At 32.2% G+C, this 26,887-nt stretch overlaps 1 protein-coding gene across 2 annotated transcripts in view; it reads right to left on the bottom strand.

The window, feature by feature from the left end:
* Nucleotides 1-26,887, bottom strand: part of LOC129949632 (putative sodium-coupled neutral amino acid transporter 11) — a 123,807-nt gene that overhangs the window by 89,531 nt on the left and 7,389 nt on the right. For both annotated transcript variants that reach the window (XM_056061203.1, XM_056061204.1), the window contains exon 3: nt 9,385-9,444. In XM_056061203.1, the coding sequence (XP_055917178.1) occupies nt 9,385-9,444 (60 nt within the window). The remainder of the gene's footprint in view (nt 1-9,384; nt 9,445-26,887) is intronic.

Raw genomic sequence — 26,887 nt, 5'->3', positions numbered from 1 at the left:
GCTTTACAAAAAAAAAAAAACAGTTTTATACCTACTACATATAGTCTCTAACTATACTGAAACATCTACTCGTATACCTAAACTACATCTACATTAGTTGTACGAAGGACAGATGCACGATGTTGAAGAAGAGTTCGAAGATGTATTCGTATTTCAAGCAAGCTGTTTCGGTGAAGGTGAAAACAAAACATAATTTTACCGTACATTGGTGGCAAGGTCGTATTTCAAGGGTGTCCGTCTATGGGGTCAAATTTGTAGCACAAATAACAAAACACAATGGCAAACGAGCTCAGCGCATTTTGTCTTTGTAGATATCTACTAAAATTCTTATAAATTAACATATGTATAGTGGTGGCAATAGATTTAGAAACTATACAGTTTTGTAACAACATTATATTGCATAACTTTTATTTAGGAAATCTGTTAAGGTTGGTAAGTGGTTCTTTTAATAATACACTTTTGAATATTTTACAAAAATTATAAGCGTGACACTAACAGTAGAAAATCTTTATCATTTATTTAACCTAAATCGCCTCTGGCCAAACAATTAAAAGCCAAAGAACCAATTGTTTTTTATAACATATTCGATACGAAAATTAATATTTTGTAGGGACTCCTTTATTTTTTGTCACTGCGACAAATCTTCCCTTCACACTTCCTGGCCACAATTTCTTGATAGGATTCAGGATCCGGACTTTGGGTGGGTCATTTCAAAACATTAGCTATTGTATTTAAATATCATTGCTTAACAATCTTTGATGTATGCTTCAGATCGTTTACGTGTTCTAAAAAATAACTAATGGTCATGAAAATATGAAAATGGCTCCATGATACTTTCCAAGATGCCTTTAGTAACAAGTTGGTCCAATCGACTATTTATCCTTACTAATTTGACAAACGGTCTTCAAAGTATATTTAAGACCTTGTTCTTTCTTCTCAGGACGTCTAACATAAACTTTACCATCTGTACCGAATAAGTTAAAATTGGATGTTTTTCCAGAATTATATGGCTTTATTTCCGTGAAGCTTACCAAGCGTCAAAGTCCTGTTGAAATATGTGGTTTTTTCTTGGCAATGCATCTAAGTAGACTTTGCTCTAGACGATGCCTTATGGTTCTAGTTGATAGCTTTTGACCCAATTGAGGTGAAAAAACCTCTTCCATTTTTGCTGAAGTCTCTTAGCTATGAAATCCATTGACTCGTTTTCGATTTGATAGCACTGGACTATGAGTTTCCAGAGTTCCTGACTATAAGACTTATTTTTGCCCATTTTCGTCGCTGTATTTTTAATTAATTAACAGAAATATTATAAAAATAATACAAAACTAAAAACAACCAACTCCCATTGGTAATAATTATCTTTTTTTGATTTAATTCAAAATTATGTGATCGTTTCTAATTGTGTGTCCATTTAAAATGTCGACTATACGAGAAATTTCCAAAATGAAGGTGTTTTACAAACTATTCGCGTTAAGGGAAGCCCATGTTCGAAGCTTAAACATTTATATCTTTTGTGGTCTAAAAGCCGGCTCTTTACATGTATTTTAGATCAGATCCTATTGGTGAGGTAATATTTTCTATTGAACCATGATGTGATGATGCTAACCCATGTTGTTATTTTATATGTTTCTAGTTCTTTAACTGTGCTGAATTTTAAAACCGATTCTAATAATTGCTTTTATTTTGGTACAAAACTATACAAATTATTCGTAGCTTTTTCTTTAAAGAATTACAGTTGAGTGGCCGTTGATGGTATTAATGGGCATTACGGGCCACTTAACCTGTGTTTTGTTTAATTCATGCTCTTCTAGTTCAGTAATTTTAAGTTTTATCTGTGGAAAAAATCCTAGTGAGCTGAATTTTTGTATACACCTTTATAAAAATTGTTTGTCGTGAAATTGTCTAGTTGAAAATGTGTCCCAGCATTGACAATGACATCTCGAAAACAATTTTGTTGTTGGAATATTTCTGCAGAATTGGTTAAATCGGGTCTTTTTCAAACATCTTCATTATTTTCAATTTTCTTTTTCCAAAAAGTGCTGAAGAAAGTGTAGAAACACAATATTTTTCTTACAATGTCGATATTTGTTGAGGCTATCAAGTCGAGTATTTTTTTGTTTCAACATTGATTTTCCCTTTTATGGTGGTGGATATGAGTCATGAATAATTGTAACAGAAAGAAAAAGACGTTCATCACAATGATTTTTTTTTCCATTCGATACAAAGTTGTAAGCATAGTTAATTTGGCCATATTGAGAATAGTAATAGTAGCTCCTAGCAGAGAAGTCTATCCATTATTGTTATGTCCTTTATTATTGTAGAAATATATCGGTACAGTAGTGCACTATTGAAAATTCTAATATTATAATATTTTCATCCAATGGACGGTCTGCGTCACCTTTTCCACTGACTAATGAAAAATTTAAGAAACATTTATCATGAATCACACACTCCCTTACACTTCTTCCATATTTATAACTACGCGCCTTTGCAGCTTTTAATACTGTGTCTTTAAATGAAAGAGTACTCACTTCTCTAATAACGCGTCTGTACTGTTTTGTTTTTTTTTTTCTCAGTTACCTCATCCGCTTTTTGATTTTGAAAGAACAAGTTGGCAATTTTGTTTACAAAAATTAAAAACCAAAAAAAAAACATTACTCAAATTTGGTAAAAATTGAACTTCGGCTCAAATATCCTTTCAAAAATTTGAGATTATGGCTTTCAACTAATTTTATCTTTTATAAAATAATGCTGTCAACATTCAGTAAAATTTTGATTAAAACCTATTTTTTTGCAAAAAATAAAAACCTAACAAAAAACAATACTAAAACTTGGTATAAATTTACTTATGACTCAAAAAGCTTTTAAAAATTAAAAATATTGTCTCCAAACTTATTTTATTTCATAGAAAATATTGTTTTCGATATTCACTAGTTTTTTTTTTTTTTTTAAATCCAACAGTCCGTTTTTTCATAAAAATATAAAATCTTCAAAAAATAGTACGCAAATTTGATAAAATTTCATTAATTTAATTTGTAAAAACTCTTATTTCTTTAAATGAAAAATATTGTTGGTAATTTTAAAATTTGTAAGAAAAATTCAAATAACAACTTTTTTTAACAAAACCCAAAAACATACAAACCTTTTTTATTATAATTTTTAACTGAGCTAAATACAGTCCGACGGGCTATAAGAATTCAATAGGGAACATCTACTCGTACCTACAAGTGGAGATCGTTTGAGGCATTCACGATAGGACGAATTGTCCTATCTATACTAGCAACACACTTACAAACATGAATACAAAGCAATAGGGTGCACGCCTTGGTATACAATACTGTATGTGAGTGCATTCTAGTCTCTACTCCGAAAACAGTTAACTCTACAGAAAAATGCTAAAAATATTTGCTTAGTCCTTTTAAATTTAACATAAGAGCCTGGAAAATCATTAAATCATAAAATAATAAAAATTGTATGTTTCTTATTGCTAGTAGAAAATAAAATGCACGACTAGATCGGAAGCACCTGCTACTGTGTCAAAAGAGTCTGTTGAAAAGTAGTTCCTTTTATTCAAAGTTTAAAAATATACTCGTACCTGCAAAATAAGTTTGTCTTCAAACATTTAAATTCGATTTGATTTCTTAAAAAAAACGGATTTTTTTTCAGTTTTGTTTCTAATTTCCAAATAGATTGGTTTTTAAATTAATTTCTTATCAATTCAATTTTTTTCAATTTTTATTTAAAATATTTTAGTATACAGTTACTTAAAACATATTATAATACATTTTATATTGGATTTTTGTAAAAACAAATCTTTAACCGTTTTTAACACATCTATTTAAAAAAAAATTAAATTATACATTTTTTGTTAATCCAAATAAAAAACAGTGACATTTTTGATCATGAAATATTATTGATACAATTAAGACCCTGTGTAGAAACAAAATTCTTGAAATCGGTTTCTTGAGAAAAAAAGAAGCAAAGTTAAGGAAACATATTTAAAGCAAAATTTAATAAAAATCTACCCAATGGTTTGGTCTGTAGGAGGGAGGATTACTTGAACTAACTTTTTTTGGACTTCTCAATCATAATGTCATGTTTAATTAAAATCCCGATTTCGATTTTTTACGAATGTAAAACTTGCTTAAAAGGTAGTTCCTATGTGTCGCAAGTAAAATTATAGACATTATATTTTTTAATGTATTTAAAATTCAAACGAAAGGATAGCCAATTATACATACAAGGAATCTACATATTCCACAAATCCCTAACTTTTTAAAGACAAATTTTACTCACACTTAATAACAAGTTGAAAATGCTTTAGAGTAAAAAAAAGTTAGGTCCTTGAATTTTGTCTGCAGCGTGAACGGCATCCCAGGAATATCAATCAGAAAAACTAAAAAAGATTTAGTTTTCCTCAAAGCTTCAAGTCAACCATTGCAGACGACCAAAGTAATTAAAATCCCTATTCAGACGAACTTTGAAGTTTGCATGGTTGTCAATGGAACGCAATCAATATATCAAGCATACGACACAAATACTAGGAACTAGGACCTTCTGTTTTCCATAGTACCTAGTTAAGGTAAGGTTATGTCTTGTTATGCAGGTTGTAAGCATTTAGCATCACCACGTATGAATACAGTTAATGAAAATAAAACCAGTTGCAGGGGATGTGTTTACTTCAGCACCAAATGGTTTTACTGCATTGCATTTGCAATACAGGACAATCGCTCCCTTTGCTTCTGCATGGCACTAATGGTGATGACAAACAGGAAGCGGGAAAGGGCGGATGAAAATCTCATTTGAATTTGTATGCGTTTAAGTGTCACGGAAAGTTGAGATCTCAGAGAGTGTGCTTGGCAAGAATATTAATTCTCGTGCGATGTAACACAGTAGGATACCCAAGGTCAATTTTGTGCCATTTCTGAAGGCTAGATGTTGCTGGCCTGTCAGACACAATGTCATTTTTTCAATATTATTCAGCAACCGAATTGTCTTCCAGCAAAGTTTAAAAAAAAATTAAGTATATTCTACATATGTAAATTGGGAATGGAATTTTCTTCTAATCTAAGTTTTACAATAATTTATGTACATATAATATATGTAAGTAGGTACATTGATGATACTATGTTTACGATAGTTATTAAATCAAACTTCTACAAATTCGGGTGTATATGATAGCTAAGCTTCTAATATATTGTTCTCAATAGGGCCAGTAATTTTTTTGAGTAGGTACATTGTAAGATTTTAAAAATTTCAGAATTTGACAGCCAGGGCACTTACGAGCTTACACAGTTTTGAAAGTATTATACTGAAATTTAATACAGTTAAGTATAAATCTCTTAGGATTTATTAAAGTTCACTTGAAATCGCTTATTAACAATTAATATAACACTTTATATGTAATACTGGGAGGAAATACTTTATCAATTTTAAAACAGACTTTTGACATTTAACGTAAAGTCATTCACTTATCTTTCCCACTTTCACATAGTTTTACTAAATATTCCTAAGTCATTAACAAAAACTATAAACAAAATCTAACAATATTAATTTTAAAAGTATTTATGATATATATACCTCACACAGGACTGATGCCATAGGACTAACAAAACAGACGAAATTTGAGATTATAATCAGGACTAATGTTATTTTTGGTAATTTCGAATACCAACAAACTACATTTTAAGAAATCAAAGAAAAAGAGGCTGGGACTACACTGATAACTTCCCATCCCGTCCGTCAATTTGTCCTGCATAAAAGTTTGTAAGTTTTCGTATTGGGTTAAGAAAGTTGTCAGTTGAATTATTCTGAACAATTTCAAAATTACCAACAATATTTTCCATAGAAAGAAATAGTTTAGTTTGAAAATTTTTAGTCGAAAACAAATTTTATCAATTTTAGTAGCATTTCTTACAGTTTTACAAGTTGGATAAATGAAATTAATTTGAGAGATATAAAAAGCCGAACATCAATTTTTACCAAATTTGCGTACTGTTTCGTGAAGTTTTTATTTTTTTATGAAAAAACGGACTGTTTGATTTTTATAAAAAAAAACTACTGAATATCGAAAACAATATTTTCTGTGAAATAAAAAGTTTGAAGACACTATTTTTAATTTCTGAAACGCTATTTGAGTCCAAAGTAAATGTTTACCAATTTTTATTAATTTTTTTGTTAGGTTTTTATTTTTTTTAATAAAACTGTTAATTCGATTTTTCCCAAAATTTTACTGAATATTGACAACAATATTTTAATAAAAGTATTTTAAAGCCAAGATCTCAAAGTTTCCAAAAGATATTTGAGCCGAAAATCATTCTCTGGTTCTTGAGATATGGATGACAAAAAAAAAACATCACCAACGTACGGATATACGAACGAACGAACGTGTGAACGTAAACACGCACGCAAAGACATCTTTCCAAAAATCTTTTATTTCGACTCTAGGGACCTTGAAACGTCGAGAAATGTCAAAATTTTCAATTTGACAAATCGGACCCATTACAATAACTTTCTATGGAAAGTTAAAAAAAGGGCTGGGATGCGACCCACACTGTTAACTTCCCATCCCGTTTATCGATTTGACTTGATTAAAAGGTATGTAGGTTTTGTGCTTTATTAAAAAAGTTGTCAATTTTATTATTCTAAGAAAATTTAAAATCACTAACAATAGTTTGTATATGATGAAAAAGTTTGATTTTAAAATCTATTTTTGTTTTGATTTTAACCAATTTTAGTAGCTTTTGCGTACTATATTTTGTAGATTTTATTTCTGTATGAAGAAACTGACTTTTGGATTTTTATAAAAAATTGCTGAAAACAATATTTTCTGTTAGATAGAATTAGTTTGAAGCCAATATTTTTTGGTTTTTAAAAGATTTTTGATTCGAAATTAAATTTGTACCAAGTTTTGGTATTGTTTTTTCTAGGTTTTTTATTTTTAAAAACTATCAGTTCGATTTTTCTCAAAACTTTATCGAATGTTGAACACAATTTTTGTATAAGATTAAATAAATTTGAAGCCAATATCTTAAATTTTTGAATAGAGATTTAAGTCGATAATAAAATTTTACTAATTTTCAGTAATGTTTTCTTTATATATTTATTTTTGTAAAAAAACTGTCAATTCGATTTTGCTCAAAATTTTACGAGATGTTAAAAGCGCTATTTTTCATTGCATACAATAATTTTGGAGTGCTTCATTTTTTTGTTCGTTAAATATTCGAGGTTCTCAGTTTTTGAAACTTAAAAACAATGTAACGGTTCTAAGGAGGTTCCCTACTTAAGCAACATACAAATATATATATTGATAAAATTTTAAGGAAAATTTAATTAGAATTTATCGGACGTCTCAGATATACTGAATTTTTGACCAACAAATTATATATTTTTTGGTTTCAAATATGAAAAAAAGGCATAACACGAATGTTCTTAAAAACTTAAATTCCAAGTTTGAACTAAATCAGGGGCTGTATGGGCGAGGACAGACACGCATGGAATCTCGTGACTTCTCTAAAATAGTTATGTTAATAGTAGTACTAAAATCTCGAGTTCGAAATTTCTTACGCATCCAAGACTTGCCATATAATTAGGCACCCCATTGGTGTGATCTGAAATAATAATTTTACTGCAATATACCAAATTGTAGTTTAAAGAACTTAAAAAGTATGCGATTGATGTTTGAGGCTAATTTTCATTTTTTCAGGAATTCGCATCGTTGAACCGATTAAGTGCGACATTTTTGGTAGGATTTAATTTTGTTGTTAAAAAACTGACCATTTTGTGTAAGTTAAAACAAGCTTGAAGTTCATAAACCTTTAAGATATACTCGAGTCGAACATCAGTTTAAAGCAGTAGTTCTTGTAGTTTTTTGTATTTATATAAGAAAATTGTTCATTGTGATTTCCTTAGCTGTCAATTATTGACAATAATGATTTCTGTTGCTAAACTAAACTCCAGTTTGTGTTTTTCATAGACAATTTAAACCCATTTTAAAACAATAGCCTAGGGTCTAAAAATAAACACACTCGTTTAAGTTGTTATTGAATCTAAAAAACGAAAAAAATAAACAAACTGATAAAGAAAAGTACGTTGCGAGATATTTTATTTGAAAATATAAAAACAAGCATTTTAACAAATTACAATAACTTCCTATGGGTAGTTTAAATTGTGAATACTGAATTTATTTTCAGGAATTTTGTCTGGCAGCCGTTTTTTCAGCTATCAAATGACTTATTTTTAGGTCGATTTGGCATTTCAACATAAATAGAGTGACGCCTCAACAACGCTTTCAAATTGTTCAAAACCAATTTCTATTTCTAGTTTTCAAAACGGATAAGCCCTTTGGCTTGGTATTTGATTTGTGAACGTCGACGAAAACGATCGTCACATTAGTGTGTATGAACAGCATTATGACGCAATGATGACCCATTATTTTTGCCTCGAGTTGGAAGACATCTCAGGCGATTTAAGGCCTCTTCGACTAGTTCTCATTTTTGGAGAAGCTGCTTTTATAAAGCAGAGATAACACAGTCTCAAAATTTCCATGTTCATGTCGTTTACAACAATGATCCTAGTGATCTAAGAAATTTCAACATCTATTGCCTCAAACGCTTGATAGCTACCTCTTTCCGGTTCAACGTGTAAGGCATATCTTTGTATCTATGTGGTTTACCAACGCACCAACTATTGGTACAAGTGAACCGGCATTTTCGTCAGCAGCCATTTAAATAATTGTATCTATCGTTTAATTTAATCTAGCACCTGGAATTTTTCAATTAAATTGTATTAAATTTTAGATAGTAGATACAAGTCCATATGTGAATACGAAAAAACTAACCAATTTACAGTTCATCAATTATGAAATTTGATAAATATGACGGAATTTTTTCAATTTTGTAATTAAATTTCATCAAGACATAATTCGATTTTTCTCGGCAAACTACCAACTCGAACCAACCAACACAACACGTGTCATCCTTAATATTCTTATTGCACATGCTGTACATACATACATAATATGTACATATGTGCCTACGTATAAGAACCTACATATTTCAATACCACAAAAAGCTTCTTTTGGTGACAGGCAAGTCGAAAATAATGGTGACAGATATTTAAAAAAAAATCCCGGAACTCATTTTGATTCGCCGTAAAAATTTGATTTCTTTTTTCACAACAAAATTCAATACCTTTCCGAAGCCATACTTAATATGGAGGGTGCAGGGAAGTTAAGAGAATTCGTTTCTTTTTGTTTGGAACCGTACCTACAAAAATGACACAAATTTAAATAAGCCTCTGGGAAATAATTTGTAGGGATGGCAGTAAAGCCTTTTCGAATCCAATCCAAACCCTCCTCCTAACTGGCCCCATTTGTATATTTACCTTCATTAAATTTTTGATGTCATCAAAGGCGTGCGCCTCAGCAGCTGATTCATCGCTTCCCTGTAAAATACAAAAAGTGGTAAAAGAAAAAAATTAATGAATTTATATTAACTAAGTTTGATAGGTGCAGAATTTTTGTCTTGATGAATAAATAATAAAGTATGTACAAAGTCATACTGTGGGTAGGCAGATAAAAAATGCGTAGGTTAAAAAGTACATATCTATTCCTTCATACTTTGTTTTGAAAGGCTTCAAGATAGACAATATCATCTCCCTCAAGGTAAAAATATGATTTTAGGAACAGTATATTTTAAAATTGGTATTCTTTTTGAATATTCTATTAAGGTAAACATTACAAGTATTTACGATCCAATTAATTAACAAAATTTGTCAAGTTCAGAAAAACTCTTCATCGGAATGTACCTTTGCGTTTGTGTGGATGAGTAATTCGTTTTCCACTTGCTATCATAATCTGAATAAAAAAAGCTTTAAGACAAACAGAACGGCATTTCGTTATCAAAGCGTATGAAACATTTCTATGGCAGAGCTTTTATTTTCGTATTTAAGAAGTTCCCATGTTAAGTTTATATTTGAACGACTGCCATTCATTTTAATTATTTTTACGTACGAAACTTTTCTACTATATTCAAACTAATAACTTCGGAGTCGGACAAAATTTGAAGAACTTATCACCAAAATGCCAAATTTTGTTAACCAACAGTCACAGCTAAAGGAGAAAGATAAGAAATATTTATAAAATCTTAAGCAATGAGTAAAAGCCACGTAAAAGCCTCATAGTTGCGAAGCACCAACAAGCCTCGAATACGGTCGGATTTACTGTTGACTGTTGACAAACTACGCAAACGAATTATAAACAACGAACTTCAGAAATGCTCGTGGAATATAAGGTCCCATAACAGACCACGTGCGCCCGAAGAATTAGCGGTGGCCCTAGACTGCTATAAAGCAGACATCACTGCCGTGCAGGAAATACGATGGGATGTGCTGGACAAAAAGAGGATGAAAAACTGCGCTATTTACTATGGTGACTGCTACCACGAAAACCAACAGCGCTTATTTGCATGCGGCTTTGTCATTGGGAGTCAGACTTATGCAAGAAGTCTTGAGCTATAGGTGTATCCACGAGCGCCTCATGACCATACGCATCAAGGCTGAATTCGGCAACATTAGCCTGATATGCGCTCAAGCTCCCACAGAAGAGAATGATGACAACACTAAAGATATGTTCTTCCAGCTCTTAGACAAAACATATGAGCAGTGTCCTAGCTACGATATTAAAATTGTCCTGGGTGATTTTAATGCAAAGCTAGGAAGGGAAGGCATCATTGGTGGAATATTCGAGAAAAACATCCTGCACGACAACACTTCCGACAACGGATTCAGGCTCATAGATTTTACTGCGGGGCGAAACTTCATGGTAGCCAGTACGCGTTTTCCACACCTTAACATCTACAAAGGTACTTGGACTTCTCCAGATCAATCTACCGTCAACCAGATTTACCATTTTGTGATCGACGCTAGACACGCTTCTAGCATCGACTCGGACCACTTCCTCGTTGTAGCCAAGGTAGCACTTCGGGTTTCCAAAACCAAGGCGAAACAGGGAGGTGCTGAGAGAAGATACAACGTCAAACGGCTACAATCGCAAGAGATCGCCAAAGCCTTTTCCCACCGAGTTACAAGTAACCTCTCTCGAAGTTCTCTGCTGCCAACACAATGTATCGAAAACCAGTAGCAACATTGCCAAGAGGCAATCAGAGAAGCTGCCTCTGATGTGCTGGGTTTTAAGCAGTGACCAACAACGAACCCCTGAGAGGTTTAAAAGCAGGAATGAAGTTCGAATGTTTTATGAACAGGTGAAACGAAAGTCACAGGTACATAAACCTAGAACCGAAGGCTGCAAAGACGAAAGTGAAAACATCATAGTGGAACCGAAGTCAATGCTGAGGATATGGAAGGACCACTTCTGCAAACTGTATAATGCCGACGACGAACCGCATTCCGCTGTCAAGCAAGATAATCCATTCAACATAGCCGACGAAAGCCAACAATTCCGTCCTCCCGACTTAGACGAAGTAAAGAATGCCATATCTAAGCTTTATTCTAATAAATCCGCTGTAGGGGATGGCTTAGGTTAGGTTAGGTTTTATTAGTATTAGTCTACTTAACATCGCCTACAAAATCTTCCCTGCGAACGTCTAAAGCCCATCGTCAACAGCCTAATCAGTGTGGTTTTAGACCAGGGGAGTCCACAGTCGATCAAATATTCACATTACGGCAGATCCTGGAAAAAAAAACCAAAAACACCAAATCGACACCCACCATCTTTTCATCGATTTCAAGGCCGCATATGACAGCATCTACAGGGACGAGCTGTGTAGTTTATGTCTAGTTTTTGCATCCCTGAAAAAAACATTTTAGGTGGCACGCGCAAGTGGAAAGTGACCTCACCCAACTTGAAACACGAATCTGGAGACATCTAGCTAGGGACCGAGCTAGATGGAGAAGTTTATTGGGTGAGGCCCTAGTTCACACAAGACTGTAGCGCCACCGTAAGTAAGTAAGTTAACGAGAGGAATATAAAAGATACTTTTATCTTCACCATTTAATTTTGTCTGGCCATGCTCAAGTTTTTCTCAATATTGTGATGGTAATTAAATTCTAAGAATTCTTTCAGAAAATAAATTAAAGATATACCTACATACATATACTAGATAGAAGCACATTTCTTGCATAATTATTCTCATCTCTAATATTTCCCACAAGACCATTATTGTTTTTATATTCCTACCGCAACCTTCTTCGCCTTTTAAAACAAATACACGAAATACATATGTATAGTACATGTATATGTATTAACCTACATATAAGAAGATTGGTATTTCGTTTTGTTACTTGGCTTAGCCTTAAGTAAGTTTATTATTCATTACTTACGAAATATTAGGTATCTTAGAAGATAGAATGGTTCTCATAAAGTTAAGGCCATCGATAAAATTACTTGAATTTTTTGATATAACGAATAAGAATACTTAGGAAGAGTATCTGGAAACATGTTAATGATGTTGTTAATTAAAGTCCTAAGTACAAAAAATATATATTGAATCATTTTAATTAATAAACATATTCAAATATCCCTGTCAATGATGCAGGACAAATGTTAAAAACATAGAACATGAGCGTATAAATCTGTTTATAAAAACAAAAATATTAATGCTCTTTTTATTAATTGGTATTGGTCTAGAAAAGCTTTTCTTTGCCATTTAATTTCAAATTACTATCAAAGTATTACATTTATGATGTTGTCATTATTGCTTCATTAAATTGATATTCATATAACTTCCCATGCGAAGTTATTGTAATCGGTCTGATCTGTCAAATTGAAAGTTTTGACATTTCTCGATGTTTTAAGTTCACTATAGTATAAATAAAAGATTTTTAGAGAAATGTCCGTGTGAACGTACTTCCGTACGTTCGTTATCTCAATTCGTGGAGACATCGACTTCAAATTAATGTTGTAATACAAATGATAAATCAAAAAGAAGAAGATCAAAAATATTAACTGGAAGTTTTTACCATAGCAATTTAAAAAAAAGGGTGGGATGCGACCCACACTGATAACTTACCATCTCGTCTATTTGTCTTGTTGAATTGTTCTTTCAAATTTTAAAATTAGCAACAATATTTTTCATATAAAGAAATAGTTTAGTTTGAAAATCTAGTTTTAGTAAATAGATTTTTAGTCGAAAACGAATTTTAACCAAATTTAGTAGCATTTCTTAAATTTTTAAAACATTGGATAATTGAAATTAATTTGAGAGATATCAGTTAACGAACATCAATTACTAACAAATTTGCGTATTTTTTGTAAATTTTATTTTCTTATGAAACACGGACTGTTGTATTTTTAGAAAAGCAATATTTTCTGTGTGGTAGTACCCGTGGCATGATCGGATTCGGCCTAAAATTGTAGGTCCCTTCCATTTCTGACAATAGTACTCGCACACAGGAATGGTTGCGAGTTGTAAGTCACTAGGCCCTGGTTCAAACGGACTGTCGCGACATGTCGCGCCACCCAATTTATTTATTTAATATTTTCTGTGAAATAAAAAGACGTTAAAGACAATATTTTTTAATTTTTAAAAACTTATTGAGTCGTTAGTAATTTTTTACCAAGTTTTAGTATTGTTTTTTTTTTTGCTAGGCATTATTTTTTGTAAAAAAACGATCAAGTAGATTTTCCTCAAAATTTTACTGAGTGTTTTAAATGAAAAAAGTAGTTTCCGTCTCGGTAATTCAAATGTACACGAGAAAGCAAATATGGTGCATCAATTTCACCATTAATGAGTTGATGAAAAAATATTAAGTCATTATTAACATTGCATTTGAAGAAGTAGAATACGATGTTCATAGGGAGGCAGATCATGAGGATCTTCCCAAGGGAGACCCTTTAGGGCAAAGCGAAAGAAATTATGTTGAATTGATTCAATACGTTTTCTATGAATTTCGTAATAGGGGGTCCATACCTGCGAAGCATATTCAAGATGAGGACGAACATGGCAATTATACAAAGAATAGGTAACATAGGGATCATTGAACTCCAGCGTTTTATAAAACCAAGCATAGAACTTGCCTTATTAATAATAACATTAATGTGATGTGTAAACTCTAAGTTGGAACAGAAATGTACACCTAAATCTTTAATGTGGAGACGCTACAGAGTTTTTGCTGTGATATACAGTAGTCAAATACGTTACTGATTAATTTTCTATTGAAAGTTATCGTCTGGCATTTTAAAGGGTATTTTTACTAAAATATGCTACACTTTCACAAACAACTTGTTCAAATACTTTAGGAATGCAAGAAAGCTTTGCAATGGGCCTGTAGTTGCTTATATCCGACTTGTTACCTTTCTTGAAAATTGGTGTTAGAAATGACTTCTTCCATATCCTGGGAAATTTGCCTGTTTTTAATATTAACTTTAAGCTAATTTCATCTTATAGAAAATATTGTTTTTGACATTCAAGAAAATGTTTGTAAAAATCCAACACTCAGTTTTTTTCATAAAAATAAAAATTTACAAAAAATTGTATGCAAAATTGGTAAAAATTGATATTCTATCCTCGATATCTCTTGAATAAGTGAAGCTAAATTATGTTGTTAATGTAAGATATTAGTCTTAGAAAAATGCAACCTGCAATTCATATTTATTCAATTGGTAAAAATTGGTTTTCGAATAAAAATCTGGTAAGTAAAAGTAGATTTTAAAATCAAACTATTTTATTACAAATTATTTATCTAACACAAAATAAAAAAGTTTTAAGCAAGACCATTTATCTCAGCCTCTTTTTATTTGTATAATTCTTGAAAGCATTTCTTTGGCATTTAATTTTAAATTACTATTGTTTTTATTAGTTTTTAAATATTTGTATTATCTAGTATCAGAAACATTTCGATAAAAAATGTCTAACTTACATTTTCACTTAAATTCATACTGTATGTCACTTCAATTTCGATTTTCAATTCTTAGAAATCAAGTCCAAGTATTTCTTTTATTTAATATATATGAAAAAGTAAAGACATGACATTGTTTCGAGAAGTCAGGAAAAAAGCATTTACACATGTTTTTGTAGTTTAAATCTAATTAAAAGACATTTAAACTAATTGTTGATGTTTTATAATTAATATAAGCTGTAGAGACATTGCAATTAAGTGCCTTCTATCTCTTGTCGTTCAAAAAGAATATATAATTTCTAAATAAATTATAGTATAATAGTTATTCTTGTAATCACAATTCAACAAGTTGGTAAAATGATTTGAATACCATCTAGCCACGCACATACACTTCGTGTCACGTGGATAGGGACAAACAAGGTTATATAAAGTATCTGTTTTTTGTGGGTCCCAGGACAGCTTTATGGCTTCAATAATCTCTTCGGTTTTTTGGTATTGACATATAGATAGATATTCTTTATTCTGTGTTTACAATTTTGATATGTACATTGTTATAACTTCTTAATAAATGTTAATATTTTAAATAATTTTATTGAATTCCAATGAATTTATTTGAAATTAGAATAAAATTTGGGAGGATTTTCAGTATAGTTAAAAACATTTTTAAAATACCTTTAGATAAGTCGAATCGAACCAAACATTTATTCGGTGAACGGATTCTTATGCCTGTTGTTGGATTGAACCAAAAATGTTCATCGATGATTCCGACTCTGTATTTTATCGCTTCTTTGTAGAATTCATAAAGGCGCATCCAGTTCGCACCATTCAGGTAGTTCATAACCTCTCCAACTAACAGAAAGCTTTTTTCAAAGCGAACACGCCTTATCTCCGTCAGCATTAGACACACGCCTACGAAGTGGTGCAAACATCGATAACCTTGTTACTATGAGGCCTAAAGTTAAATCTGATCAGTTCTCCTCTTACCTTTAATATGACCAGCGAACAAAACAATTCTATCAGTTATAGAATTGTTATGTTTGCTGATCAAATAGTTTCTGTCGTTGATATATTTAACACGCACTTTAAATAGCATTGCCTTTTCGCTGATGAGTGAGCTTTTTCAGTATGAGCATGCCTTTTATTCTCATCAGTGACGGATATTACTTGGTAAAGCATCTTCTTCAATTAAACCGCATTCATACTTCAATTCAGGTTCAAGCCACCGGACGCGGCTAACAAGTTCCAATCTTTTACAAACACCTATTTTGTTTGTACCGCATACTCCATTATCTTTCTCGGTAGCCTATGATCCTTTATATTATGTACTCTCACAATGTAGTCAACATTCAGCTTAAAAGTTGAAATAAACAGTGACGGAAGACCAGTTCGGAAAGAAAGGATATTTCCCTTAAGAAAAAGCGTATTAGGTTTTCAAATAGTTCATTCTTCTGTACTCCCTATACCTGCGCACAATAAAACAGGTTAGCTTGGGCAGTAGCATTAAATACTCTACACCGTATTTATAAAAATATACATACAATTAGATATTTCAGCTGCCGTGTTTAGGAAAACTACCCCATTTAATAAGAATTTTCCGAACTTAAACTAAAGGCAGTTACATACCGTTCTACTTGAGTCCGGAATATTTGTATTCCCTTATGTAGTTTTCCTAAACACGGAATCTGAAATAATTAATTTTTACTATGTTTTCTTTATAAATACTGCTATCTTTATCTTAAGTCAGTTCCTATTAACTTGTTATTATAGATTCTTTTCCAATTGCCACATATTGCCGATTTAGCCTTACTTAGTTTGCTTTTGAGGTGTATTTCTAATTTTAAATTGAAAGTGTACTCTGTTCCTTAATAAAAATAAGACTTAACTACTAAAGTTTTTTCGCCATATTGCCATTGCTCGTCTCTCGCTGTTCTGCCATATCCATTCTTAAAATCCAGGACTTTTGATTTTTCCCGATTAACTTCTAGATTTCACACTTGGCAATATTCTTCCAGTTTATTGATCAACTGTAGAGCAGTTGGTGACTCCGCAAGAAAGACAATATCATCGGCATACATGATCACTTTGATCCGATTGTTAGCAAACTCCACTTCACAATTGAGATACTCGAACAAATTATCTAGTAAAAGCGCAAATATCTCCTTGGTTCACTTCAATCCTCTCTGATTTTTCTTTTCCATTATAAATGTACATATGTTATGGTGTTTTGGTATAGTTTTTCAATAATGTTGAAAAAAATAGTTACAACTCCTAGGTTAACTATAGCTTGCTTAGTAACGCGTTTCTATTGATGGAATCAAAAGCTGCTTTGAAATCGAAAAAAAAGGCGTGAAGTTTTTTATTTTGGTCAAGTTTCCACTGCGAAAGTGAACGAAGCACAAAGATATAATCCACTGTGGAATATCTTTAATTTGTAATCTTCTACATCGCCCTTCTTGTGGATTGATACTATTAGGGCTTCAAAGAAGTAATCAGGGAACGTTCCAAATTTGAGCATAATGTTAAGCGCTTTTGTTAATTTGATCTTAAACAAAATTGTGCTAATTTTAAAGAACTCAGCTGGTATACCATTTGATCCAGCGGCCTTACCATATTTAAGACTTTACTTCACTTTCAGTTATACTCTTATCGAGTTTCTCTATGCATTGCCGGCTCTCTTTGTAGACTTTTCTTGAAAGCCGTCCCACACGATTTCCATAATATTTAGAATATGGGAGCCATGGAAAAAGGTTCACATTTTGACCCTGATAACAGACTTTTGTTGTCCGTGCGGTATGTATTGGTGCATTACCTTTTCGGAAAGTCTATCGTTGTTCACCAAATAATTAATAAAACTTCGTAAAAGCTCGTTAAAAATCGTTTTTTAAGTTATTGGTCTCATATTAAAGCTTTGAAAATCCAGCTGCACTGTCCCGTAATAGATGATGGCTCCCCATTCCATTACACCGCCTTCCCTTTGCGGTGTCGTTTTTCACGATAGATTTCTTTCTTAAATCATGACAATAGCAGTTATATCTATCAGGTCCGTCCATTTTTTTCATCGGAAAAGACGACTGTATGCCAAGCTCTATTACCCCTACCGTGATTTGTTGGTTTTGTGGTTTTTCTTAATTTTTTGGTCTTGTACATGATGGTCTGCCTTCTGCATCACCGAGCAACAGTCGATCTACCTCTCTGAGTCCTTGAGGTAGTTGTATACAACATTTGAACGTATTCTAATTTGTCTGGCTACAAACAGGATGGTTTAGCCGAGATACCGGTAAGCTCGAATTAGGCCTATTTCCTCCTTGACTAACCTTAACCACCCTTAACTATCTAAGGCCGCAAACAATGGGAATATCCTCATATTTGATTTTAAACACGCTAATATGTAAATTTAGATCTTGTACTAATTCATTCGATACAAAAAAACTTAGTTTTTATGAACTTCTTCCGAAAAACCGCCAAAAAACTTGTATTTTTTTAATTTCATTTATTTGCAATATAATACATACGTCATTAATTCCACATTTAGGTTTTTCCAAAAAACCTAAGAAAATATCGTCAAATAAAAAACGAAAAAGCTTGTCCCTATCCATGTGACACGAAGTGTATGGTTTGCTTAAGTACGTATTCTTACGCTTTCGCAATTTGGTCAGCTAATTGCCCCCAAATGGGATGAAAACATAAACTATACAGTTCTACTATGGCTAAGCTTTAATACATCAAGTGAAACCAAGGGTCTAGTCAGGATATGGCAACAAAGATTCCATTGAAATGACAAAACTTTCTGAATTGAAAAGATTCCAAAATAAAGGAACTTTTATAAAAAGGGACCAATAACAGTAATTATATTATGATATGATTTTGTTAAATAATTTGATTAACAATATATAAAAACTGCTTCTTCATTTTCGATTCAGCGAATCAAGTTAGTGGAATATAACTGTGCGGTTTAGATACACAAAGTTAAAGGCTTAGTTGACTTGGCTTTTAGACATTTTATAATTTTTGTATTGTATTTGGTGTTTTTTAGGGGTTGTGGTTTTCAATCTGACAATACTTTTTTTTGAGTTAAACTTTTTGACAGCTGTTTTTCAGTTTGGTTTGCTATTTTATAGTAACTTATTTGTTACCAAAAAAAGAAGTTTTTATTTCTTGTCTATAAAAATACAGATTGGATTTTTCTAAGAAAATTTAGCACAGACTGCAATCACTTTGAAGTAAATATTTATATACATTATTTTTTAACAATTTTGCGTACTTTTTTGTGTAGATTTTAATTTGATTGAAAATATTTAGTGTTAAGACAATATTGCCTATAAAATGAAATTTGCCTGAAGCCAATATTTTTAATCTTTGAGAAGGTATTTTGATCAAAAATAAATTTTTACCAAGTTTCAGTAATGTTTTGTAGGTTTTTATTTTTTGTAAAAAAAACTATCGATTTCTCTCAAAATTTTACAAGATGTCAAAAACGTTATTCTTCGTTGCATTTTAATATTTTTGAGATAAGATTATTTTTTAATCGTTAAATATTCAAATTGACAATTATTAGCTTCCCATAGGAAGTTATTGTAATGAGTCCGATTTTTCAAATTGAAAATTTTGACATTTCTCCAGGTTTCAAGGTCCCTAGAGTCGAAATAAAAGATTTTTAAAAAGATGTCTGTGTGTGCGTGTGTACGTACGTTCGTACATTCGTACGTTCGCGACGTTTTTTTCGTTGTCCATAGCTCAAGAACCAGAAGAGACATCGATTTCAAATAAATTTTATTGTACAGATAATAAGGCAGAAAGATGCAGAAAGGGCTCTCAAGAAAATTGCGTGGGTGGTTTTTTTACCATAGCAGTTTGAAAAAAGTGACAATTTTGATTAACCCTAAATATCTTAGAAACCAAAAACGCTAGAGAATTGAATTCAATTTTATATAATAAACTCTAACGTGATACCAAACAAGTATATTTTTTTGGAAAAATTCCATCTAACGGTTGTTTTATAAATCAAAAAAACGAAAAAAATGGTCACCTCCAACATTTTTAGACCAAAATATGATTTCATCTCCTAAACAATTTTGTGCAACGAAGAATAATGTTTTTAAAATCTGATTAAACTTTGAGGAAAATCGAATTGACAGTTTTTTTATAAAAAATAAAAATCTAAAAAAAACATTACTCAAAGTTGGTAAAAATAGAATATCGATTCAAATATCTTTTCAAAAGCTTGAAATTTACGCTTTAAACTTATTTTATCTTATAAGAAATATTGTTTTCAACATTCTGAAAATTGTTGAGAAAAATCCAATTGACAGTTTTTTTACAAAAAAATATGTATAAAAATTGGTAAAAATTGATTTTGGACTCAAATGTCTTTTCAAAAATTGTAGATATTGGCTTTAAACTACTTTTACTTTTCAAAAAATACTGTTGTTAACATTCTGAAAAATGTTGAGAAAAATCGAATTGACAGTGTTTTTACAAAAAATAAAAACCTAAACAAAAATTAACAAAAGTTGGTAAAAATTGATTTTTGACTCAAATATCTTTTCAAAACTTTGAGATATTGCCTTTAATTTACTTTTATCTTTCAACAAATATTGTTGTCAACATTCAGTAAAATTTTGAAAAAAATTGAATTGACAGTTTTTATACAAAAAAGTCAGAGCGATGTATGCAAATAATGTAGCCTACGTATGGGATGAGGAATATAATATATCCGAATAGTTTTCAACAGAAATGGGCGTTAAACAAGGCTATGTGTTGAGCACACTACTATTTGTTTTGTTTATTAATGATATATTAGAGGAGGTCGGAGGAGGAATCCCGTTCGGAAGTACCCGGATACCAGGACTGATATTTGCGGATGATATTGTTTTTTTATCTGAATCGGTGGAAGGAATGCAACGTATGGTGAACAGACTGGAGACATGTTGTGAAAATTGGAATCTGTCAGTTAATTTACAGAAGTCTAAAATTATGATATTTCAGGGTGGAGGAGGAAGATATGCAAATAATGAAAAGTGGATGTACAAAGGTGAATATGTTTCAATAGTTCGAAGGTACACGTACTTAGGGTTTTAATAACATCTTACCTCAACATAAAAAAACATTTAAATCCAAGCTAGAGGAATCGAAAATAGCAGTTTCTTCTGTGTGGAAACATTGCATCGATAATTAAGGTGTCGAACATAGTTCAATGCTTCTATAATGCTTTATGGGGCACAAGTTTGAGGATACTGCCAATACGAGGAGGTAGGAAGGTTCCTCAGGTATTTCTCAAAAGTGCATTTTTCGGATACCAATTTGCGCTCCAATTTATTGCTACATTTGAAAACAACTGAACCTCCATTGTTCTTAAAGTCCTTAAAGCTGCATTTTGACTACATTATTAAGGTAATGGAAATGAACAAAGAAATATTGCCGAAACACGTACTTAAAAAGATTTTGTCATCCAGGGGTAATCTTGTCAAAAATTGGGAGAAGTTGGCTCTTAGCTTAGTTGAAAGTATCGATTTCTACCCGGTATAAGCCATTCAGGTCTAAAAGACAATTTTAAAACAATAATAGAGAAGTTAAACCAAGTTGCGTATAGAAGTTTTAAATAGGAAGCTCAATCTTCGCAACAAAGAATGATTTACAGTCAACTAAACAAAGATCTTCACGAACGAACATACCTCCTCAACCGTTTCCCCATAAGTATAATAAATGTTATTTTTAAAGTTAGAGGCGAACTATTAAATTTAAACTACATTCCGCATCGACCAGATCTGCCGATCCTATGCGAACTTTGCAATGTTAATGAGAGAGAAGATGTACACCACTTCATTGCAAGATGTCCTGTTTTGAAAGAGTCTTTTAGAGCAGCTGTGATGGAATTGACCGGAACATTGGAAGTTCTGAATGAAAAGGTAGGATGGAAAACCACATTGCGTTATAGACAACGTATCCGCGAAGGAGACTTTTGATTAAGTAACTAGGTTATTTATACAATTAAACTTAAATACATTGTCAATCTGGTAGACGGCCACTGGCCAAACCATATTTAAGTTGTGAATATAGTATGATAATTGTTAATTTTAAAACCATTTTTCAAATAAAGTTTTTCTTACTAACGTTCTAACTAACTACTGCAAAAAGTAGTCGAAAATTGTTAATTTTTCAGAGTCTTTAGAAGTGGTCTCTTGCCAGAAATCATTTTTTAATAAAGCACCCTTTACCTATGTATTGCTGTTGTGATCAAAGCTTTTTTATTTTAAGAAAAATTAATAAAATTAAATAATTTTAATCAGATGAGTTTTCTTGTACAAAAAATATTTAAAATAATTACGGAAATTGAAATTTATTAACATTGCACAATAATTCTGCTCTATGAGCATTTTCCTTCACTTAATCCACATTTTTAATCTCTATTTTGTTATAAGTATTTTTTTAGAGGTATAGTATAAAGTGAACCCTTGCGTTCGGACACTATTCCCCAATATTTCAAGTTTTGGTATGGGAATGAATATTTCACTGCAAATCGATGAATACAAACAATATACAAATTTGCGATTCAACTTTTGGAGGTAGGCCACAACATACTCGTAAATTACAGTTGGAAAGAATAGCGATATTAAATGAGGTTTTAGTATCGTTTTTATAAGCCTCATAATGCGATGCTACACCACAGATCCATAAATGTTTGGTTTATCCATAGCCAGAGCTTTTGCGAAAATGCAAATATCACGAAGTTTAGTATTTTTGGAAATACCTACATTAAATAAATTGTATTAATTATATTATGAATCGATTTTAAATATTTCTGATTTCAAATCTGTAGTTAATTGAATGGTAGACATGCCTTAAATGTTAAATGATTTTAATATCAGAAATAGTTAAAAGTTGGATTATGTGTTTTTTGAATATTTAATTACATGTCATTTTAATTCGCAATATACCTACCTAAATCTAGTTTGGTAATGCAAAGTAGCACACTTATACATTAAATTCATTAGACGGTCACATTCTTCTTTCAGAATTTGTATATCATCGTCGTCACTTGACATGAATAAAAATATCTTGCATCTTTCAGGCAACGGCCTTTCACTGATAAAGCTTCGGTTCCCATCGATCACCGAAATCAAGCATCAGTGAGCGTGGTTAGTAGACAGATGAAGGACCGCCTCGAAACCTAACGCGTGTTGTTGTCATGTGTTCTTACTGTCTGTTGTTCTTTCGCTTCTGTCCTTCTGTCTTGTATTAATGTCTTGTGCTGTTATCACCTTACATAGTCTAGTCGCTCAAGGTGCTGTGTTCTCTACTCTGTTCATTCATGCGCTGAGTAGTGTGAAATGTAATGTAATGTGTAATCTTATCTTGCATCAGTTTCTTGGTCAAAAATTAATCTTAAGTATGCTAACCGCTGTAAATCAAAATAACAATGCACAGGTTCTGTTCTGGTTGATTTGGGTAAGGCCTTTGACACCCTATGGTTAGAGGGTCTTTACCTAAAACTGAGCAGGCTTGGCATAAGCAAGCCATTGTTGTATATACTATATGAAATGCTTAACAGTAGAAAGTTTGTTTTAAAAAGTGGTAATGGAACTTCTACCACAACATTCTTAATTAAAAATGGTCTTCAACAGGAAACGGTTAATTCGCCGATTCTCTTAAGCAATTACACCACCGATCTGATAGGTAGTCTTACAAAGGCAATTGCGTACGATGACTATCTTATTGCGTACAGAACGGGCTGAAACGTCGAGGTTATTAGAATAGTCTTGCAGCGTGATTTCGACAAGATTCAGTGATATTGTGACGACTGGAAACTGAAAATAAATGTCGGAGCCAATTCTGTTCCGGACTCCGTTGGTTAGGGCCACGAGGGATACGTGCAAGAATTGGCGCAAGATGGTCATCGTTGTTCTTCACGGGCAGACATTAGCGAGCAAAAGTGTAGTGAAGTACCTCGGTATCTCGTTAGATCAGTTTTTATATTTTGACAGACATATAAATGCTGCTTCTGACCAGGGCCAGAGGAGCCTTCAATCTGACAAACCGACTGTTTTATAGCAGTCGGCTTGACCCCAGAGTGAAGGTAATTTGCTACATGGCCCTCATACGACCAATGATAGATTATGATTGTCCTGTGTGGTGCAACGTTTCCCCTTCCCAGATGGAGAAGTGTCGGGTATTCGAGCGACAGTGTTTATGACGCTGTACCAGTTTATACCGAACAGCCGAATCTTCTTATGTGCATTACTATTCAAACGAGGTCCTATACAACGGGGATCGAATCAACAGAATTGACAATTTTGTGATAAAACTCGTTCGAGGTCACATTGCAAGAGCTATGTCCTCGACCAACAATTCAATTTTCGGGACGTTCTATCCGAACGATGAGTATTTTAAAAGTGCACGCTTGAGCGGCATCATTCCACCAGAGGCATTACTCTTTTTAGACAAATGCGGTCTGATAAAGGATAGATTGGCAGTTCCGTTAATCTACCACGTCAGACGAAGAACCGTGGATAGGCGACTCCTGTACAATCGGGACGTCATGGCACAAGGCGGAGCAGAGCTCCTTCGGTTCAGTAGGGCTGTGTCCGAACGGCACCGAACTGATAGGGTGAAGCAGAAGAACCAGTTTTGGTGGCCCGGCTTACATACTTGTTTAATGGTATTAGGGTTTAGTTTTAAGTAGAATAGGCATAGTGGCACGAAAAAAAAATATAAAAAAAAACAAAAAAATAAAAAAAATAAAAAAAAGACATTAAAAAAATTAAAAAAAATACAACAAAATATGAAAAACAAGAATGTTAGATAGTTAGATTTGTTGCTGAGGTTGTTCTAGTTTTAAGTAGTTTATAGGTAGAATAGGTAGTTTAAGTTAGTTTTAAGTTTTATATTAAGGACCTTATTTTAAGTAGTTTGTAAGTAAAAATAAAAAAGGATATTGATATCAGTTTTTTTTTCAAATTTTCTAATAAATACAAAAATAAATAAAATTTAAATGAAGTAAAATATATCTTAAGGCCGAAAGACATTAGTTTTAAGTGTTATAGTTTAACTTAGAGTGTCCGTATGGGACCATTAAGTTAGTTGTAAGTTATGGATAATTAGGCTAGTTTTATGAATTTTTGTCTAGCTTTAAGATAGGTTTAAGAATGAATTAATAAAAATGAATTAAAAAAAAAAAAGTGCCTTGGGTTCAATCCCTGCCTGTGCTACCTTAATTTTAAAAAATAATAAAAATAATAATTTTCGCGGGTACTGCCTCTTGCGAGGAATTAACAATTGTAGGTCCCTTCTATTCCTGACAACAGTACTAGCACTCAGGAATTGTTGCGAGTTGTAAGTCACTAGGTTCTGGTTTACAACGGACTGTTGCCCCACCCAATTTATTTATTTTTTATTATTCATATATCTTGAAATGAGTTTTTGATACCGGTATGAGGTGTGAGCTATGGGAAGAGGTGAACTGAGTTCAAACCGCTCAAATAAACATTCTGCATGGTATATCCCCTGGCTAAGCTCATCCTTGGACCCTTAACAACGTAGGAAAGAACTCATTCCTAGGAATATGAAATACCAGGGAAAAAACTTAAAATGGTTTCTGTGCTCGATTATTTCGTTCAAATACACAAACCTTTTTTTTGATATTTTATTTTCCCAGTATTTAAATACTGTGTTTTAATAATAATTAAGACTTTCTATTATAAACCCGGGTGAAACACCGAAGAAACAAAGCAACGATCAGTCAATGCTGATTATACGGAAGGACCAGGGCCACTATGAATTCTGCTGTCAGGCAGACTCAGACAAAGTGAAGATTGCCATATCTAAGATGAAATCTACCAAAGATGCTGTCAAGCTCTTACGAGCAGTTGTAGATAATTTGGTTAGTCTCAGTCTCGTTTAAAACGTCACTATCGACAGACGTATCTTCTAGGTAGTTAAGGACTTGAACACAAAGAAGAACACCAGCGCTAAGATCAAACGAAGACTTACTCTTGCTAAGATTTTGATTACATTTTATATTTACTTTATTATTAACTAAGCCTTAGTATAATTCGATTGAATAAGCAACAAACATTTCATCTTAAATTTCACTAGCTAACATTTTTTGTAATTCATCTCCATATTGGGAAAAGCCTTTACTCATATATTTGTAACTTTGGTTCCATTCACCGAATGAATTCATCAGGAAACAACAACATTTTTGTAAATGTTTTCATATGTTTTTGAATTTTTATTTTAATAGAAATATTTAAAACGATAATTAAATATTATTCCGAACCGGATTAAACTCTGTGAGAGAAAACAAAATATTTGTATGGGTAACAATAACTTCATTTACGACAAAGCTCAAACAAAAAAAAAATGAATAATCAACCTGACCCACAGCAAGGAAACACTCATCAAGCTGCTGTCAAAAACACAATCTTCAAGTTTCGTTCTAGGCATTCATCATGAATCATCGACCAAACGTGCTTCATTTAAAATACTCGTACATTTAAAGAACTGTCCTAAAACTCAAATGTGCCAATGGGAAATCGTCTAAAATCATTCTTTATGCATATTTGATCCCAGAAACGTGATTTGGATATAAAATTGGATCCTCTCCTCGACATCTTTAATACGTTACGCTGTTACTGTATTCTAAAACCAAACTATACCTAGGTTTAATTCAAACAAAACAAGATTAAATACCAACTGACTACATGGAGCCAAAACTTGGATCCTGCAAACATACCTACTTTGAATTTGTGTTAAGACAGAAGAATGTATATTGTATATCATATCCTTGTATTTCCCTTTGCGTAGGCATTTGACAGTACGTAATAAAGACCATTTTTCTTTGGCCTTTTAAGGAAGCCATTAAACGGCATAAATGAACTTCTCCTATACATATAGGTATAAACATTCAAAAGGCCTCCCTTCTTCCTACAAGGGTTTCGTCAAAGCTATAGCGTACAATTGGTATCTACATTCAGGGCTCTATCATGTTGTTGATTGTGTCTATACGTATTTATATGTACATCAACATCCTGAT

Source organism: Eupeodes corollae, chromosome 3 (genome assembly GCF_945859685.1).
Source record: "Eupeodes corollae chromosome 3, idEupCoro1.1, whole genome shotgun sequence".
Classification (NCBI taxonomy): domain Eukaryota; kingdom Metazoa; phylum Arthropoda; class Insecta; order Diptera; family Syrphidae; genus Eupeodes; species Eupeodes corollae.
This window is presented reverse-complemented; position numbering and strand designations above follow the sequence as displayed.